The sequence below is a fragment of the Pelodiscus sinensis genome, chromosome 3 (genome assembly GCF_052426305.1).
Source record: "Pelodiscus sinensis isolate ZL-2025 chromosome 3, ASM5242630v1, whole genome shotgun sequence".
NCBI classification, from domain to species: domain Eukaryota; kingdom Metazoa; phylum Chordata; order Testudines; family Trionychidae; genus Pelodiscus; species Pelodiscus sinensis.
In genome coordinates, this window is record NC_143054.1 from 96,698,006 (window position 1) to 96,717,243 (window position 19,238).

Here is a 19,238-nt window from a genome sequence, read left to right on the forward strand (position 1 = left end):
TGTTGTGTAGACATACCCTAGGTTAGATATTTCTCAGATTATTTGATTTCTTACTTGCTGAAGTAATAACCTTGTTCAGAAACATTCAAATAATCATTTTCTGAAGGCTTTTGTTTATTAACTCAGGCTCTGATGCAAGAATGCCACACCTTTTAAAGACAGTGCTTAAGCACAAATGCAATTTTAATGCTTACAGACTATCCTGAAGGGGGATGGACTTAAAGCACTTGCTTAAATGCTTTCCTGAATCAGGGCAAGCATGATCAAATATAATTAGCATTGGCTTTGTTTCAGCTTGGCTGCCATATCTATTTCCTTTCCACACACACACATGTCCCTTCTTGATATTCTCAAGGGACCAGCTGAACCCACTGATCAAGAGGTCTGGAAAGACATTATTAATGCTAAATGTGCCACTGAGGGACAATGTTCCCTCTAATGTTTCCATTCAGGTGCAGAATAAATTTTATTATATGCAGCAAGGCATGTGGATATGCACCACAAATAGAAACACATATTGCCAGCTGTTGGTGGTTGTGTGCACTCTGCTAATCAGTTGGGCAGCATTTGAATCTCTCTTGGGTGGTTACCCAAGTGCTCAGCTTACAGGGAACACTGCTGAGGGATAAAAAATCAAACCTGATCTGAGGAAAAGTCAGTGGCTGCCCACAACTTTTCAAGTCTTTGCTTTTACACTTCAATAATGTGCAGAGACAAGGCCAGCACATTTACAGAACACTGTAGTAAACAGACAACAGGAATATGCTCGAAGAATACTGTCTTTTTTCTTCTTACCACAAGACTGAAATGGATTTACAAATATAACTCTTTGAGCTCCAAATTGCCATAAAGAAGAGTTGTATTTCACATGCACAAAAAGAGACAAATCTCCAACCAATAATATTTGATGGTAGAACCAAGAAGCCCATCCAAAGTTCATATACTTCATCTTCTCACTTCTCTGTCATCCTGTAGATCACAGGGTGACAGAGGTCAGTGAAGGTAAATTTATTATGGTAAATGGCTCCCATGACAGCAGAGTCAGTTGGTGAGAACTGAGTAGTGTGTGTGATGTAAGTGCTCCAGCTAACAACCTCAGGGTCGGTGGGGAAAAGACAAGGGCATGAACTCAGTTCCGCAACCAGGAGGTGACTGTTCTTCTAGTTCAATATCATAATGAAATGCTCAGGGCTCGCTGGGGCTACTGAATTGGTCCCCTAAGCCTGAAAGTGCATCTACTCCAGCTGGAGCTGGACGTACCCAGGTTACAGAAGTCAGGGATGCTTTGCACTCCTACTTGCATGGCCCAAAGGAAAAGAGGGAACAGGATCTCTTTCAGTGTGCTGGGAGGGCTAATTTACTGGAGGGGGGCTTGATAGCCATGCAGTGAAGTTATGAATGACAAGACTTATGAAATGAGGTGGAGGATGTTTCACAGCATGAATTCATATACAGGCAGTCCCCGGGTTACGTACAAGATAGGGACTGTAGGTTTGTTCTTAAGTTGAATTTGTATGTAAGTCAGAACTGGTACATATTGTAGGGGAAACTCTAGCCAAACATTTCTCCAGAGCTCAGTTTTATTCTCCCACACCTCACTTCCCTCAATCTTTTTTATTCTCAAGCTGAGGTGTCTGCTGAGAAAAGCCACTCCACGTCTCCCTGGTCTGCTGGGGGGGGGGAGGGGGCGCTAGCTTCGCGTCTCCCTGGTCTGCTGGGAGGAAGCAGCTAGTACGGGGTTGCCTCACCCCGTTTGTAAGTAGGGATCCGATGTAAGTCGGATCCATGTAACCCAGGGACTGCCTGTAATGATGTGACTGAAGCATGGATTGTTGTGCCTTACTATAAAGAAGAACAGTGTTTGCTCACTAATTCCTATTTGTTCCAGATCATGTATTCCACTTTATTATTTCACAACACATTTGTAGGATGAGAAGCAGTGAGATCAATAAGCTTTTTTTGATGACATAAGAGGCTTTATTTATAAAAATGCATTGTTCTAACAGTCATCCATTGTCAGACAGGCCAGCTACCATTGTAACACATCAGGAACAAAAATAATGTTTCAGGGTAGAAAAAAGCACATGAACAAGTGCAAACATGGCAAAACCAAACAAACAAACCTCCTACCACATTATGTCCCCAGATATCCTGTTCTCTTTTCTCCTCTTGCCCCATTTTCTGTACACTTGGCATTGGAGGATGGGGTGGAGGTAACCATGGGAGATGGGATCAAGACAGAGAGCTACACAGAGTTTTAATTGCCCTGACCAGCTCCTTATAGAACTCAATTGCATGAGCCTAACAGACATGAAATTTTCCAAGCTGTTTTGGAGTGAGTAATTCACAGGAGAATTGGGCCAGGGTGTGGGAGCATCAGCAGGATCCAGTAATCTTGCAGACATGATTGAGATGAGACTCTCAAATTGTTTCTTTGTGTGGACTTCTTTCCTTACCTGGTCCAGAACCTGCATAGATGACACTTGCTCCTGGACTGAAACCTTATTTCGAGTTTTGCCCTACTGTGTAGACATGCCTATATAGAGATCCCTACTGTAAGCAGGACAAGGGAAACCTCTGAGAATTCAAAGTGGCAGATCAGAATTTTAACACATCTCTAAATCTAATTCGTTTTTGGCTCAATATGCACCAACAGTATCAAAACAAATTAAGAATCTGAATGTGAATGAAACAGACTTGAGGCTTGTCTTCATGTACAGCATGACAGCCACACTACGTGATTTTGTGATGCTGCTGTTATTGTTAATCCACCTCCCTAAGAGATGGCAGCAGTGTAGGTAAGAGAAACATTCCTGCTGACATAGCGCTGTCTACAATATGGAGATTTAGATTGGTACAACTACATTCCTCAGGGGTCCACATTTTTCATACCTCTGACTGGCATAGTCCCCCTTTACAACTCCTTACTATTATCCATAACAGACTGATTTCCCCATGGGTAAGCGGTGGCTACCTCACCCCGCAAACCTGAGCCCAAAACCTGTATTCTTGTGCTTCAGGACTGCACAATTGGTGTTCATGTTTAGTTGTCTTGCAGATCCACATGCTCACAGTCAATAAAGCTGAGAGGAGTTCATCAGAAACTTTTTGAAAGTAGAGTTGGAATCAAAGTTTCATTTTCTACTACTAAATTAACTGAACTTCTGCATGTCACTGTTGCCAGCACTAATAAAAAAAACTTGACTATGTAAAATTATCATTAGGGTATAAATGAGTATGAAATAGATCCCATTGTTTGGCCCTTCAAAAAGTTGGGTTCCAGCCTTTTTAAGTATCTTTAAGGCTGTGCCTGTCCTGCTGTTCAGAGACATCACATCTCTTTAACTCAGAGTCAGCTTACAAAGAGCAACAATAACACTTAGAGAAAAATAGCTATGGCAATAACATACCTGCTGGGATCCTTGGTATATACAGCACTGAAATAGCAGAGAGCACAAAACTTTCGAAGAACATGAAGTTCTGGTGCCACCTACTGACAAACCATTCAAAATGTGTCCTGATAACTCATGGAAATCGGTCAGTCAATTTGAGTTTTAGGGTATGTCTACATAATAGGGCAAAAGTAGAATTACATTACACAACTTCAGCTACGTCAACTGCGTAGCTGAAGTTGAAATATCTTAACTCAGCTTTTGGTGCTGTCTACACAGAATACTCTTCCTTCAACTTCTTTTACTCCTCATGAAATGAGGGCTACAGGAATCGGAGTAAGAAGTGTTCCATCTTGACATTATTTCAAAATAATGGCTTGCTGTGTAGATGTGCATTTTGTTATTTCAAAATAACATCCGTTGTTCTGAAATAACGCTGCTGTATAGATGTACCCTTAGAAAGCAATTTTAGGTATATTTTGTATCATTTGGTTTGGAAATCTCCCACCCATATACTGTTAGGCCTGAAATCAGATGAGATAACCAAATGTAATATTTTTACCACCATTTTCATTTAATATCCTTGAGCCATCATAGTTTAAAGAATAAAACCCACTCATGATAAAAGGAAAAGGAAAATATAAACAAAAACATGGCAAATCCTGCCTGAAGCTGCTTCACTTTATTCCCTGTGTTTCATTTAAGAGTTGGAATAACAGATTCATAGAAATACAGGTCTGGAAGAAACCTCAACAGGACATCAATTCCTAGGGTGACCAGATGTCCTAATTTTATAGAGACAGTCCCAATATTTGGTGTTTTATCTTATATAGCACTTAGTCCCACCACCACCACTTCCTGTCCCAGTTTTCCACACTTGCTATCTGGTCACATTATCAGTTCCTTGTGGTGCTGAGGTAGAACCAAGTAAACTCAAACCATCCCTGAGAGGTGTTTGTCCAAGCTGTTCTTAAAAACCTCCAGGGATGGGGATACCAGAACCTCCCTTGGAAATCTATTTCAGGACTTAATTACGCAAAGGCCATGTGGACACAACGTGCAAGATCGATGCTGCTGCAATTGAACTTCCGGGGTTTGATTTAGTAGATCTAGTAAAGGCCTGCTAAATTGAACTCATAGGGCACCCCTGTTGGTGCTGGTACTCCGGCTCCTCACGAGGAGTAAGGGAAGCCAATGGGAATGTTTGCTCTTGTCAACCTCCCACTGTGTGTGGATGGCGATTTAAAGTACATCGACTCCAGCTATACAAGTACCATATCTGGAGTTACGTATCTTAAGTCAACTTTTTGCTGTAGTGTAGACCACGCCTAACAGTTAGAAAGTTTCTCCTAATATATAACCTAAATCTAGCTTGATGCAGATGAAGCCCATTACTTCTTGCCATATCTTCATGGATGTGGAAAACAATGATCATATCTGAGACTGTTCCAAAGTCTCACCTAAGGTGTCTTTTCTCAAGACTACAAAGGTCAAGGTTTTTTAACCTTACCTCATAGGTCAGGTTTTCTAAATCTTTTATCATTTTGTTTGTTCTCCTCTGGAATCTTTCCAATTTACCCACATCTTTTTTGAAGTGTGGCACCCAAAATCGGACATAGTACTTCAGTTGAGCTCTCCCCACTGCCGTGTAGAGTACAGCAATTACCTCCCATGTCTTATATATAACACAAATCAATACTCACCAGAATTATACTTTTTTTTAACTGCATCATATTGTTAACTGACATTCAATTTGTGATCCCTTATATCTCCCAGATCTCTCTCAGCAGGATTACCACATAGCCCATTATTTCACATTTTTAGTTGTTTAATTTTTCCCAAAGTATAGCACTTTACACTTCTCTTTAATGAATATCATTTTGTTAATTTCAGACACATTCTCCAGTTTGTTATCAATTTTTATTCTAATCTTGTCCTCCAAGGTGCTTGAAGTGCTTCTCATGTTGGTGTCACTTGCACATTTTATAAACAGTCTCCACTATGTTATCCAAGTCATTAAAGAAAATTGTGACTAGTGCCAGGCCAACGACAGATTCCAATTAGACCCTAATGGATACGTCCCCATAATTTGAAGCAAACCATTAATTAACTCCAAGTATGGTCTTTCACCTGTTGGTGTGCCCACATTATAGTAATTTCTGTAATATGTTTACATGAATGTCATGTGGGCCCACATCAAAAGTCTTATTGAAATCAAGATACATCGGGTCCACTGCTCCTCCTCCTCCCCACTTCTCCAGTCATGCAGCCAATATCCCATCAAAGAAGGATGGGAAGGTTTGGTCAGTTTGGCATGATTTATTGTCCACCTAGACAGAAAGGACAGGTGATACCTGATATGGATTTAATCAGGCTTTGATATTGATTTTATTATTAGATGTCTGGAATTTCCTGGCAGATTAAAAAAAAAAAGTATATAGTGTAGGTAATGCCATGATCATTCTAATAACTGCTCAGGGCTTCCACCTGCCCTTCCTCCACTTTATTTTCCACCCAGCTCCCCCACACAACCCATGACTTGGCCCTTAATCACCCACTTCCTCTCAACTGAGGCTTAAGCTGGGTTATAAGAAGCTGGGGTGGGGAATAGCTCCCTGCCATAGCAGTCATAGGAGCCCTGAAACCTTCCTCCCACCAGCCCCATTCCTTTAAGCAGCACCTCCTTTTCAAATCCTTTAGCAGGACATTTTACCAGTCAATGGATGCCTTCTCTATGAAGTACCTGCACTGGACACCTGCCCCAGGAGCCCCACAATTACAAAATGAGTTGTGACATATGGCCTAGGTTCCTTTCCACTTCACCATAATAGGTCCTCCCTGAAGCCCCCTGTGAAGACGGAGAACCCCCCCCACCCCCCAACACACACACACACACACACTACACCTAAGCCAATATGGTAGTGAGGGAAATATTCCTTCCCAGCCTCCCTAAAAAGAAGCAACTAGCGCAATGTCCATAGCAGGTGCTAACCAAACCTGATATTTGCTATCTCAAGGAAAGGGAGGGGAGATTCTCCCTTGCTTGCTGCCTGGAGAAAGGACTTTTAATACTTTTAAAACATCTCCCCTATGTTGCCAGGGAATGAGTCAGTGTTGCCAAGCTGAGCCCCCACTCATCTCTCCTTCTGGAGGTGGGTCCAGGGAGTTCCAGTACTTCCAGCATTTGCATGAAAATTGATAAAAAACAAATCAAACAAACAGTGGCTTCTTTTAATTCCATGGATATTCCCATTAAAAAATCTAGTTAGAACTGAAAACAAAGGGCCTTGCATATACTAAAACATTCCAATGTGTCAAAGAGCATGAGGGAATGGCACACCAAAGCTCATGGAGAAACTGCTTGAAAGGAGGGAGCTGTGGTAAGTGCAGCAAGTGTTGGACTCATAGTAGGACACACAGGAAGCAAACAGAACACATCTTTGGGCAGCATGCTGGGTAGGAACTATTCCTTGAATATTTGCACCTTTCTATCTGGCATTTATTATGCAGGATTGAGCCGTTAGTTTTATTAATACCACAGTTGCCTATAATTATAAAATATGCAGTTGAATGTGGCTATGAGGTTAGCATCAGGATCCTAATGTTCATCTTTTGCATACAAGAAAAAAAATCAAATTTCAGAAGTCAGTGAGCAAAAGATAAATGCTATTCAACAGTGATAAAAGATAATGTGATGCGACAGGGAGCAGTTGAGAGAATGCTAAAGAGGAGATATATAAGACCTAGGCTAATTAAGGTGTGGTTCCCTATAGACCAGGGAGGGCTGTTGCAGGAAAATTGAAGCACCTGTAGTGAATTAAGGCACTGTCAGGAACCTGATATCATATGGCAGGCTACTTAAGGCAAGGATACCGGTAGGCCAGTTACAGCAGCTATAGACAATTAATGACCTCTTAGGAACCTAATAACCCTTCATCCTCCTCAGGCAGATTGGGTGGAAAACTAGAGGTTGGAGGGTGCTGCTGAGATTTGAGAGAGCAGAGAATTGGAGATCTTGTCCCAGCAAAGCAGGGAGACTCTCCCACCCAGTAACAAGGATGAAGACTCCCCCACACATCCCAAGGTAGAAGAGGGTAAGAGTTTGAAAGGGGCTGGGGTTCAGGTCTATTCCCTGCCACCTTCCTGGGCCACCAGTAGTACCCTGAGTACCCCAGGAGGAGGGGGGGATGTCCTTGCCCCTGCCATGAAAAGGGTGAGGCCCAACATTGGCTATTCTGCCACAATAGGGAGTCAAAATAGCGGTCAAACTTGATTGATTTCTTACTTTATATTTGCTAAACAAAGCACAATTGTAACAGAAAACACAAACACAGTGATTATTGTTTTGTAGATGATGTGTTATGTGGCACCGTTGTTCAGAAATAACAATGTTGATTGTGGTTGTGGTGGATCCTTCTCATAACATCTCCCAAAAAGTGCCACTGTTAAAACTGGTTTAGATGTACCATTCTGACTGATCAAACGTCCATCACTTAATACCTAATTGAAGAGGATAATGATACCATTAACAAGCAGTACTATATGGTGCACAAGTAACAGATTTATAAGGTAAATGTTGAGGAAACAGTTTAAGAAGAGTCTTGAAAACATCGCCTGTAAAGCCAAATTGCTTTGAGGCCAATTACTGAACTTAAAGGGCACTAAATACATGTTTTCATTATTAGCAAGCTTGCCTTAGCTTTGTTTTGACTTTGTTGCAATATTTTGTTCCTTTCCCCTATGAGGGCCTGGGAATCTAGTTTGAAGTAGCTCAAAGACCTCCTCTTACCTGAAATTCACCAGGTGCCAACTGAACCCCACTGACCAGGACTTCCGGGAAGACATAAGTAGTGCCAAATGTACCGCTGAGAGAGAAAGTTTCAAACTTAGTTTGAGCAATAGCCACTGGCTGCCCACAAGTTTTCAAGTCTGTGCTTTCACACTTCAGCAGTATGCATATCTATGAAAAAGGAAAAAAAAACCCACACATTTAGGAGACTCTTAATGTAAAAATACAATCTGAACTTTTACTAGTAGTAAAATTTGACTTTGTATTCCTCAAGACCAGATGGTACTGACTCAGCTCCACTCTTATGCCAACAATCCACTAAGGAGGTGCATCAGGAATAATGTTTTTCATCCAAAGGGTTTCCAGCCCTGCAGCTTCTGTCCCCAGCATGTGTCTCCACACTGTTCTTCCTTACTTACCTGGTGCACACAAAGGTAGTTGCTTCTCTTTACCAGCAGGGTTTTGCCTTGTTGCTTTTTCCAGAACTATCCACCCACCGGATACCATTGCTCCTGCTTGACACTTCCCCTCCCTTCATTTTTTTAGACTGTTCCAATTGCCTGGGCCATAGGCACTGATTCTTTTGGTGCTCCAGGCCTGGTATAAAGTGGGTGTTCAGCATCTACCAGATATAGCTGTTTAGTGGCTGGGGGAAGGTGGAGAGCAGTAGGTGGGTGAGGGCCTCAGAAAGGGGGCAGGAAGAGGTGGAGCAAAGGGATAGAGTGGGGGGTGAGCCCTCAGAGTGAATGTAGCAGGGATGGGAAGAGGTGGAATGAGAAGAGGGGCAAAGAAAGGATAGGCCCTGAGGAGTGGGGGCAGGAAGAGGCAGAATGAGGCTGGAGCCTTGGGGGACAGTGAGGGTGGCACACCCTCGGAAAACTAAAAGTCAACACCTTTGGCCTGGACCCTTTCTCATACTCTCCCTAAGAGCCCCCTCTACAGTTTCCAGTCATTCTTCCCACTCCTCCACTTTATAGTTGACTTTTTTTACTAATAAAATTAAACCAAGTTCTTTGATGGAGAGCTCAGGCAATCTTACACACTGTCAACAACACAGTCAATGAACCGGTTGGTGGTCTACCAGAAGTTAATTTGGATGTTTCCATCCATTTCTTGGTGGAGAGGTGCCTACATAGTAAAGCCAATACTCCAGCTGACATTCTTATGTTGGATTTATCAGCAGAGATACCAAGGAAAGCACAAAGACTAAATTAGCTTTTTATTCCCAGGGGCAATCCCTCCAGATTGGTCTTGATGTGTAGCAGAAGGCAAGGTGAGGCAGCATAAATTGCTGGAGCTTGTTTTGTAAAGAATTAAAAGATTTGGTCCACACCACCAGACATTTGGAAAGACCAAAATTTTATCAACAGGATCAAACAAGAGTTTTGATTGCATCAAAGTGACTTTAAAATGTATCAGAAGAAATGTAGGGTGTCTAAAACATCGACACATAAGGCGATGGATTATAATCTGAGACAGCTAGCATAACTGGTTCTAAGCAGAGGAAAGTAATTTTTAAAAAGGACCTATCAGTAATTAGTGCAATCAATTTGTTCAGAAAACGAAGAACAGTCCATATAAGGTAATGATTAAACAAATATTTCTAGCAAGATAGTGGTTTACCAGGAAGTGCTGTCTTTCCCAAATGTTTGGTCAACAGAGCAAAATAAAACTTTCATCCTTTATGTAAATGCCACTGACATGACATGGCAAATTAAACTCTGTCTTTCTGAATTCAACTGAGTGTAAAAGCCCTTGTCAGTGGGATGCGATCAATTGTTAGCTTTAACAAATCAGAACTAGATAAGATCAACCCTTATGAAAGAAACAAAGAGATTGTTTGCATTGGAATTTTGAAAATCTCTAATAGCATCCCAAATATATCTTTCTGCTATTTATCCTCCTGAGGACACCACAGTGGACAAGTGGTGAAGGGAAGAGGAGGGGAGAAAGAAAGGAGTGGGAAATACAAAGATCCAGTCTATTGTGGACTAATTTGATTTTGTATGGTAATAATTCCCTCTTTTCACACAAACTATAAGTTTTGTATCCAGGGCCATTCCAAGACTTGCTCTTTAGGCAAAGCAGACTCACTAGAAATCCCAGCATCAACTCATCACTGACAACCAAATACAAGAAAACACCACTATCCCTTTTCTTCTTCCTGGGATCCAAACGACTATCCCAGGCAAAGTAGCCTCCTAAACAAACCAGCTATATATGAAGTATTTCACATGTTCCCCCCCAAAAAGTTTTACCTGCAAATAATATTGTCCTTCAACAACATGAAGGCCATCAAAAGCACCCAGCACATAAACTTCGTCTTTTTGCTTCTCTGCCATCCTATAACTCAAATGACAGCAAAGGTCTTTTTGGCAAACTGTAAGGTTTCCTTCAGGCTTAGAGAGTTCAGTGAAAGTGAACTGATCAAAGAAAATTATTCCATTGAAATCATGGTCATCTGATGAGAATCGTTTGACGCTTTTGGCGTATGCGCTCCAATTAACAGCAGCAGGGTAGGCAGGAGACAGACGAGGATGTGAACTCAGCTCTGCAACCAGTAGGTGACCGTTTTCTGTTTCCATGTCATAATGAAATGCTCTGGGTCCATCAGGTGCATAGATACCACTCCCTGTGCATGACAGGCAACATTTTCAGTCCAAAAGAATCAGCCATTTGGATGATATTGGCCTTTTCATTTCCCCCAGTGCTGTTTATTCTACTACTATGTTTAAAACATAACCAAAAATTACCCCCCCCCCAAATTAAACCTTTAACAACTCAAGTCTTTTCTTACAATTCCCAGAGAAGGGACAGGGTGCATTAGGGTGACTAGACAGCAAGTGTAAAAAAATAGGGATAAGATGGGGGGAATAATAGGTGCCCATATAAGACACAGCCCTGAATATTGGGACTATCCCTATAAAACTTGGACATCTGGTCACCATAGTGATCTTATTGAGACAATGTGCCAGATTCTCAATCGTGGCTCAGATCTCATCAGCACAACAGAAGGGAGCTGGACATGGCAGCATGGAATCCAGTCAGGGATCCAACTATGGCTCCCTGATTACCTGGTCCACTGCAGAGCAAAAAGGCTTAATGATAGGCCACAGCCCAACACATTCACCCTCCAGCCCTACCCTAGGGCTGGGAGGGGAATGACGTAGAACTGGCTATTCTGGCTTTTTCCCAGTCGAGAACTCTACATCAGGGGAATCTGGCTGACCAAATAAAGCCAAATCAGGGAGAGAAACAGGCCCAATACATTTATGGGAGTAATAGATTCCATGACACGTCTATATACTTTCCTGAAGCCCTGCACTTCTGCCAGTCAGAATGGATCACGAGGGACAAAATTTCAGATGCTCTCAGCATGACACCCCAGTCAGCTCGGTGTAAGAGTTTCTGTGTATGAGCTGAATCCTATGACTGGCATCCCATATTTATTCATTCATGGAATTTAAGGCCAGAAGGCATTATTATTATCACCATCTAGTCTGGGCTCCTTCCAACCATAGACTTTCATTCTTTAATTTGTTCATCAGCTAGGAATGAACAAAAGCCTATATTCTTGAGATCATCCAATCTTAAAGATTCCAAGTGATGAAGAATCCATCCGAATCCTCAGTACATTTTTCCAATGATAAATCACCCCTTATGATTTAAAAAGAAAAAGTCCTCCTTTCGAACCTGAATTTTTCTTGCTTCCACTTTCACCCATTGTATCTTGTTACCTTTGTCTGATAGATTGACAAGCCCTTATATCTTAGATGAGGCCGAAACTGGGAGACATGCCTTGTATTTTAGACAACATGAATATGATTGCTGGCCCAGCTCTAATACTATGTGGCTACGTCTAGACTGGCATGATTTTCCGCAAATGCTTTTAACGGAAAAGTTTTTCCATTAAAAGCATTTGTGGAAAAGAGCGTCTAGATTGGTATGGACGCTTTTCTGGAAAAGCACTTTTTGCGGAAAAGCATCCGTGCCAATCTAGATGCGGTTTTGCGCAAGAAAGCCCCGATCGCCATTTTTGCGATCGGGGTTTTTTTGCGCAAAACAATACCGCGTTGTCTACACTGGCCCTCTTGTGCAAAAGCAATAGAAGTTGCTTTTGCGGAAAAACTTGCCAGTCTAGATGCAGCCTGTGAGTATGAGATCTAATAGTTTTCAAAGTGCAAACAATAGTCCTTGGCTAAAAGATCATATTCCATATGTATGGTTCTAAGTATATGTAAGGTCATATTGTTTTAAAAGAACAATGTTCTTGTGACAGCTCTTGAAACATGATCCTAAGGGATTGATTGATGAAGAAAGAAAGCTAGTGACAAACAGAATCACACCAGGGAAGCTATGCTAAGGAGGTACAAGATTTTGCTCACACATAGAAAGTCAGTAAAGAGAACTAAGAAAGCTCTGGAGGAGCTAGGAAGGGGAGAGGAATTAAAAAAACAAGAAGTAAACAAAAAAAAAAACCTCAGTGAATTTTTCTGGGCCCTCGTTTGGCACTGGGAAATACTGTAATTAGAAATGAGGCTACAGAGGGCTCAAAAGCGTTTTTAGCTTCAGAAGAAATAAACTGTTTTATGCTGCACAACTCAGAGATGAGAGAACAAAAATCCAGAATTACAAAGATAATTCATCTTATCTGAAACATCAAATTACCTGTCATAGCCATGCTGGTGTTGTGTGTATCAGCTGCAAGGAAATTGACTCCCAGCCCCATAGCCCAGGCAGAGTGGAATTCAATAGCAGTTAAATGTGGTAGGACATTCATCCAAGCAGTAGTGAACAGCACAGTATCCACCTGTAACTCGCTCACCAGCGTCACAGCTGGGTCATGAAAAAGTATGTCGAAGCAAGTGAAAAGACCGAACTTTCCAAAGGGCGTGTTGAAAGTGACAAGCTCTGGCTCCTTAGGGTAATCAAACTGAGTTTCTGACATAAAGAGATTATACTGACAACAAGGGAAGAAACGAGTTAAGATATACCTAATGCAATTGCTAGAAACATAAAATTTCTAAAAGTAACTTGCATTTTAATTTTTTCCCAAAACCCTTCATATTGAACTGGAAAAAGTGCATCTACGCCCCAATAAAAAACCCAGGAACAAACCATGGGATAAAAACTGCAGCGTACATGTTTGGGCTTGGACAAGAGCCTAAGCCTAAAGGCCTGCAAAGGAGCACATCTCATTGTGCATTATGTCTGAATGTCTGCATTGTGATTTTTTTCAGCCCCCGATGCCTAAGTGAGTCCGCTGATTTGGGTCAGCCCTAGGCCTGTGAGGTAGATCTTTTACTGAAGTATAAACATACTTCCAAGTCCTAATAACTGGCTGAAGGGAGCCATATAGAATGTACATAATGGTGTTTCTCTGTCTGTTATGTGATAACTTTTGAATACCATATTTTAACAACTTCAAAATGTCAGGGAATGTGGTAGGCATCAGTGGGCACAACCCTATTGATTTTGGTGAAAATCAGGCAAACCACAAGGGGATAAAGTAAACGAAGATGTAGTGTTAACAGAGCTAACAGCTTTAATCACCTTTACAACAGTCTGTAGATCAAAGCACAGTTTGTTGATGGCAGCTGTTAACACCTTTCAGCCTAACAGTGTAACCCATATACCTTCTCGGTGTGGTGTACTATCCCATCTAGTGGCACCCAGACCACCTACAGAGGAAAATATGAGTTCACCAGCCATAGCTGGGAGCCAGCTGGCTTTTAGCTCAAATGAGGCTCATGCACTAAACTCCAGCCGTCCCAGGTTTGGTTCCATCTGTCAGCATTACAACAGCACTCCCCTCCCATACCCTATTTCAACTCATCCATCCAACACAAATTTAAAAAGATGGCATCTTAAAAGATTTCCCTCCCAGGCCTACAGAAAAGAATTGTGCAATGTCACTTCTTACCTTATGATAGCGTGCCACTAATTTCCCGTCTGAATCAAAGACAACGTTAGTGTTATATTGATAGTGACCATTGCTGGGGCACTTAGGATCACTGGAATTGCATGGTTTCTTATCTCCAATATTGGCAACCACATAGAGAGCGTTGTCTCTTGCCATGCAGCTGAGCCTTTCCTGCACCGGTGCAGGAGCAAATCTAGTTCAATTTTGGCCAAAGGAAAATGCACAAAACAAAAAACAGTCCAGGATCAAACTAAATTCAAAGCTGAAAAAATGAGAAAATACTCTTTAAAGTTAATCTTTTAATGGAACACTGGCATTTAGAGAAGCAGCTGTAATGGACCAGATGAGTATTAGGAGGATATTCAACAGATATTGCTTATTTTCTAATCCTGCTATTGGAGCTGTGCAGGCATACTATCAGAATTCCTGGACGGCCCTTTGCTTGCAGTGAACTTCTGCATGGGTGGAAGGGTCTGCCCTCAATGATACTGTAACAGGATTAAGGCTTGAGAACAAGGGCAGGGAACCTACAGCCCGTCCGTCCGCATCTAGTCCCTGCCTTAATTTGATCTGACTTGTGGCAATTTTCTGCATGGCAGGTTTGAATCCCCAAGCCTCGGATGTCCCCTTCCCCCTCAGGTCTCTGCAGCACGAGTGCTGGCTCACCCCACTGTGGAAGGATCCCCATCCCTACCTTAGAATGTCAGCTGCATGGAACTGGCTGTGCCTCCGCCTAAGTATCTGTATAGCACCTAGCACAATTGCTTGAAACAGGGCAGGGACCACTACTGTAGAGTTGAATTTAGTATGGATATTTCAGTTAAATTTGAAATAAAATGTTTTCCTCAATTTTGCATCAAATTGAAAAACACTAAAATCAGTTTTAAAATAGTTTAGTTTTTTATATAATTCTGAGCCAATTCAAAATGATTTTTTTTTTAAACTTTGATGCAGGATTTTGGGTTGGGGGAGTTGGGGTTTTGTGTGTGTATGTGTTTTCATCTTCTCTCTCTGTTTTTTAAATTGGCCACATTTTAATTTATTTTGAAATGAAAAGGAGAAATGAAACATTTTGACTTCATCACAAATATTTTGTTTTTCTTAGGTGGAATTATTTGTTGAGTCAGTGGATAGTTTCAGAGTACTTAAAAAATGCATTTTTCAATTAAACATCTCCTTGTTGAAAAAATGTCATCCAAATCTGTACTGCTGTACAAATATTTAACAGTAAGAAATGCATTTCGATTCCTTCTCATTGCAATGCTTTTGTTTTGTAGGAAGGAATGGAGATGCAGAGCCTGCTTTCCTTATTCTTCAAGTTGCCCATAGACAGGGAACCTCTTTTAACCAGGCCAGTTTTTACAATGATCTTCAAAACATCTGCCTGAAAATTTTACCTGTCACTATAAATATAATGCATTATAAAAAACAATTAAAACTATAGCCAGGATGATGGTTTATGGGGCATCATTGCAAATACATCCAAAATTCATTTAATCTCAAAATAGTGAAATTGTTTCCTCTGTCCCTTCAAATGAATAAGAATAGAGAGAGACTTTTCTGTTGTGCCACTTACTAGCAAATGGTTAAACACTCAAAACATTTTCCCTTTATATATTCATTGAGATGTTAAATTACACATCCAAAACTGACAGAAGTGAGATCCATCAACTAACATGAAAGTTAGTCCTTTCACAAATATGCTAATCCATTTATGTACCAAAAGCCATACAAACATACACAAATAATTAAATAACAATTATGGATGAGGAAGAGCAATATTCACCCCCCACAAAACTTTGAAAGCTCCATTTAAGGTACTTTAACATACTGTCCCCCACACCACACGTGATACAGCAGGTTCACTGGAGAACAATCATACCCCACCCCTGGGAATGTCTGAGAGAGGCTAGAAGAAGCCACTGCTATGCCACTGTGGTCACTCTGCTACTTTTAAAGGTCACTAGCTCAAGCAGAATTAGCACATGTCTATCTACCAGCAATGGGAAGCACGCTTCCAGCTTCTGTGCTGACATAGCCTAGGAGACTCCACCCCTATATACAAAACTCTCATACACTTCCAGTATGTTCAGTAACCTCTCTCTCCCCCTGTGCTCCGCCTCGCCTCGCCACATTCCTCACAATTGCACTATAGTGTGAACTTTTAACTCTGTCTTCAGCAACATAGACTTGGGCAACTTGATAATGGGTAATGAGTTGCTTTTCAATGGGAAAGTCATTGCTATGACATGACTTCCCCTTCTTACTGGTTCCCCTTTCTGCACAACAAGCACACAGGTTTTGGAAACATATCTATCGCCTCAGGACTTAGCCCCAAACAAAGCTCCATATCTGCACTTCGTATCTTATTATGAAACCCCTTTGCCTCTGTTCTATCCGCAATGCCAGTTTTAATAACCAGTGTTACCTATTTCTCCCACAAACAATTTTCAATGCTGCCTCTTATACCTAGGACTGTGGCTGAACTAGTTTGTAAAGCCATTACTCAGTCTTTCTTGAAATCGGTCCTCCAGACCCTCTTCTGCCATAGTAAATTGCTAAAAATACCTTTATAAAGAAAAATAAAACCTCTGCAAATTGTATCTGTAGTTTGCCTATGCTGCCTTGTGTTCTAATCACAGTTACATTTATCTTTCCCTTTGCCAGTCCCTCATCCTGCCACTTGTGCCTTGCCTTAATTTAGGCTGAAAAACCTCTTTGGTGTGCAGACAGGCTTGTAGTAGGATCCCAGTTCTGACTGGGATCTGTAGGTGCTACTAGTAGTAATAAAGCTATCAACTCAACTTCCATCAGCACTCTAAGCGTTCTTTAGAAATCTGCCACTCAGGTACTCTCCACACCACATCTCCATCCCCTATCAAACTCTGATAAACTCTCAGGAAAAAAAAAAAGATTACAAATGGGAATTGGCAAAGTCTAGCAGCAGCAATGATGATGTCGCCTTACAACCTTTCACCCAGAATTGTGGACTGTTGTTCAACAAAGGACTTCATCTTGATAAGTGCCTGGTTGGTAAAATGCTTATCATTAACTGAAATACCTGTGCAGTTAGTCAGGACATTTTAAAGGTTAGGTTATTTAACTGTTGTGCACAATGATCTTGGAGCCAAAAGACAGCTAATGTTTTTGCATTTATTATTAATCCATTTTAAAGCTGCATAAGCTTTACCTTTTAGGATCAGTGCATGGAATCCAATTCACTTGTGGGTCTGGAATGTCCTCAAGGTAGGGGAAAATGGTGTCTCGTGTGAAGGCCCAGCCATAAATGCCATCTTCAGGAGTCACAATGATGTGTGCATGCTGAAACAGACTAAACTGAGCACTTACCAGCAAGAACGAAACAAATACCCAAGAAAATCAAGAGACAATACCTGCTGGGCTGCTGCTTTGATGGCCTCCTCCAAAACATCCATATTTTTGTTCATTAGCATCAAAGCATCATCAGGACAAACAGGACTCCCAGTGACATTTGGCAATATAACAGAGTGCTCATACACTGCTGCAATGTAGCTGTCCAAGGCACAGGCCGGAAAGACCAAAACAATAAGAAACGTAGCATCTATGTGAGGCTGGAACGTGATCATGGTTGAAGCTCAATGGTAAATGCAATACTGTGAGCAAGTTTCTGAAGGACTTCAAAAAAAAAAAAAAAAGAGAGAGAGAGACTGAGTGGCAAAGTCCAGCTTACTTATTAGTTTACATTGGCAACAATTCTCTGATATTGGCTGGGAGAAAACAGCATTGTGCAATCATACTACCATAGCAAAAAATGTATTACAGCAACAAACGATCTACATAGTTAAATAGGTAAGCGATAGTCACTGAATCACTGACATGAGAATAACATGTGCCAGTGTGAGAAGGGTTTTCAAACTCTGGGTTGTGACGCAGAAGGGCAAACTGCTAAGCAGCTGCAGGAAGCTATGTTTACCTCTCCCTATTCAGTTATGGGCAATCACAGCTCCCATTGGCCATGGATAACCATTACCGGACAATGGGAGCTGTGGGAAGCAGTGTCCCAGTCTGCACCACTTCCTGCGGCTCCCATTGTCTGGGAATGGCGATCTGTGGCCAATGGGAGCTTCAATCGCCCGTACCTGCAGAGGCGTGGGTAAAGAAAGAATCTCATGGCCATTTAGTGGCTTGCCTTTACAAGCTGCAATCCAGAGTTTGAAAATCCCTGCACTAAACAACTTCTGTCTAAAAAGAGTAGCCCAAATTTTGCTTTGCTGTGGCATTGACTTCAGTAGACTTGTGCAGAGTAGCATTTGGACCATGTTTGCATTTTGGGTACACTGGAACTCCCATTAAGGCCAACAGGAGGACTGACTGACTTCAGTCAGGACTGGATCAAGTCCCAGACTAGGTTTGAAAAATTTAAACTAGGGCAATGTGATGGAGTCACTCCCTATTACACCCCCATTTCTTTGCATTCCAGAATTTCTTGCCATTACATACAGCTTGCTTCCAGTCAGTTTCTTTGCAAGGTGTTTAAATTAACTCCTAATCACAGACAAACTTGTGCAATTCATACAGGTAGTGGTTTGGATCATATACTGTCTTGTCTTTTGTACCAGCTGCTCTCAGAATAAACATTAACACCAATTTTGTAAACTGACAAGGGAGGCCACAGAATGTCCCTTAGAAATTATCCAAGATCACAGAGCAATCAGCAGCCCCTACTGACCTAGAAAAGACCAATAACTGAACAATCATTTATGCTGTTCTTTTAAATAATCGCTTGGAAATTTAAATACATCTCAAACCAAATCTAGCTCACCTTGTTCACATGAGTAGTCTTGACTCAGTAAGCAAAATGTGGACAGTTTGACCTTTTTAGTTTTGTTTACACTAGAACAGCCATAAGCAACAGATGCAGTTATCCCCACAGAGAGCGATTGCTAATGTTGCACAAACACATTAGAATGGCTGCAGAGACCATAGTTCAGCCTCTACTTTGGCCAGAGCAAGTTAAAAAAAAATCAGGCCCATAGTTTTCCTTTGAAAAATGCTGGTTCAAAAAAAAATCCCACAGGAATTTGTTGACTCCGTCTGAAGCTAGTGAAGGGAAAGCTAGTAGGTTTTTTTTTTTTTAGTTGGTTAGTTCCCAGAA

The 19,238-nt window shown here is 41.4% G+C and overlaps 1 protein-coding gene across 1 annotated transcript; it reads right to left on the reverse strand.

Annotated features, from left to right (window-relative positions):
* Positions 1 to 7,660: 7,660 nt before the first annotated feature.
* On the reverse strand, positions 7,661 to 19,238 carry LOC102445936 (pantetheinase). The gene is made up of 8 exons (XM_006136251.5): positions 18,906 to 19,238; positions 17,497 to 17,758; positions 17,295 to 17,425; positions 14,105 to 14,297; positions 12,850 to 13,141; positions 10,440 to 10,813; positions 8,182 to 8,352; positions 7,661 to 7,892 (listed from the first exon to the last, which is right to left on the reverse strand). The coding sequence occupies exons 2-8, from the start codon at positions 17,707 to 17,709 to the stop codon at positions 7,752 to 7,754; spliced, it is 1,515 nt and encodes a 504-aa protein (XP_006136313.2). The 5' UTR covers positions 17,710 to 17,758; positions 18,906 to 19,238; the 3' UTR covers positions 7,661 to 7,751.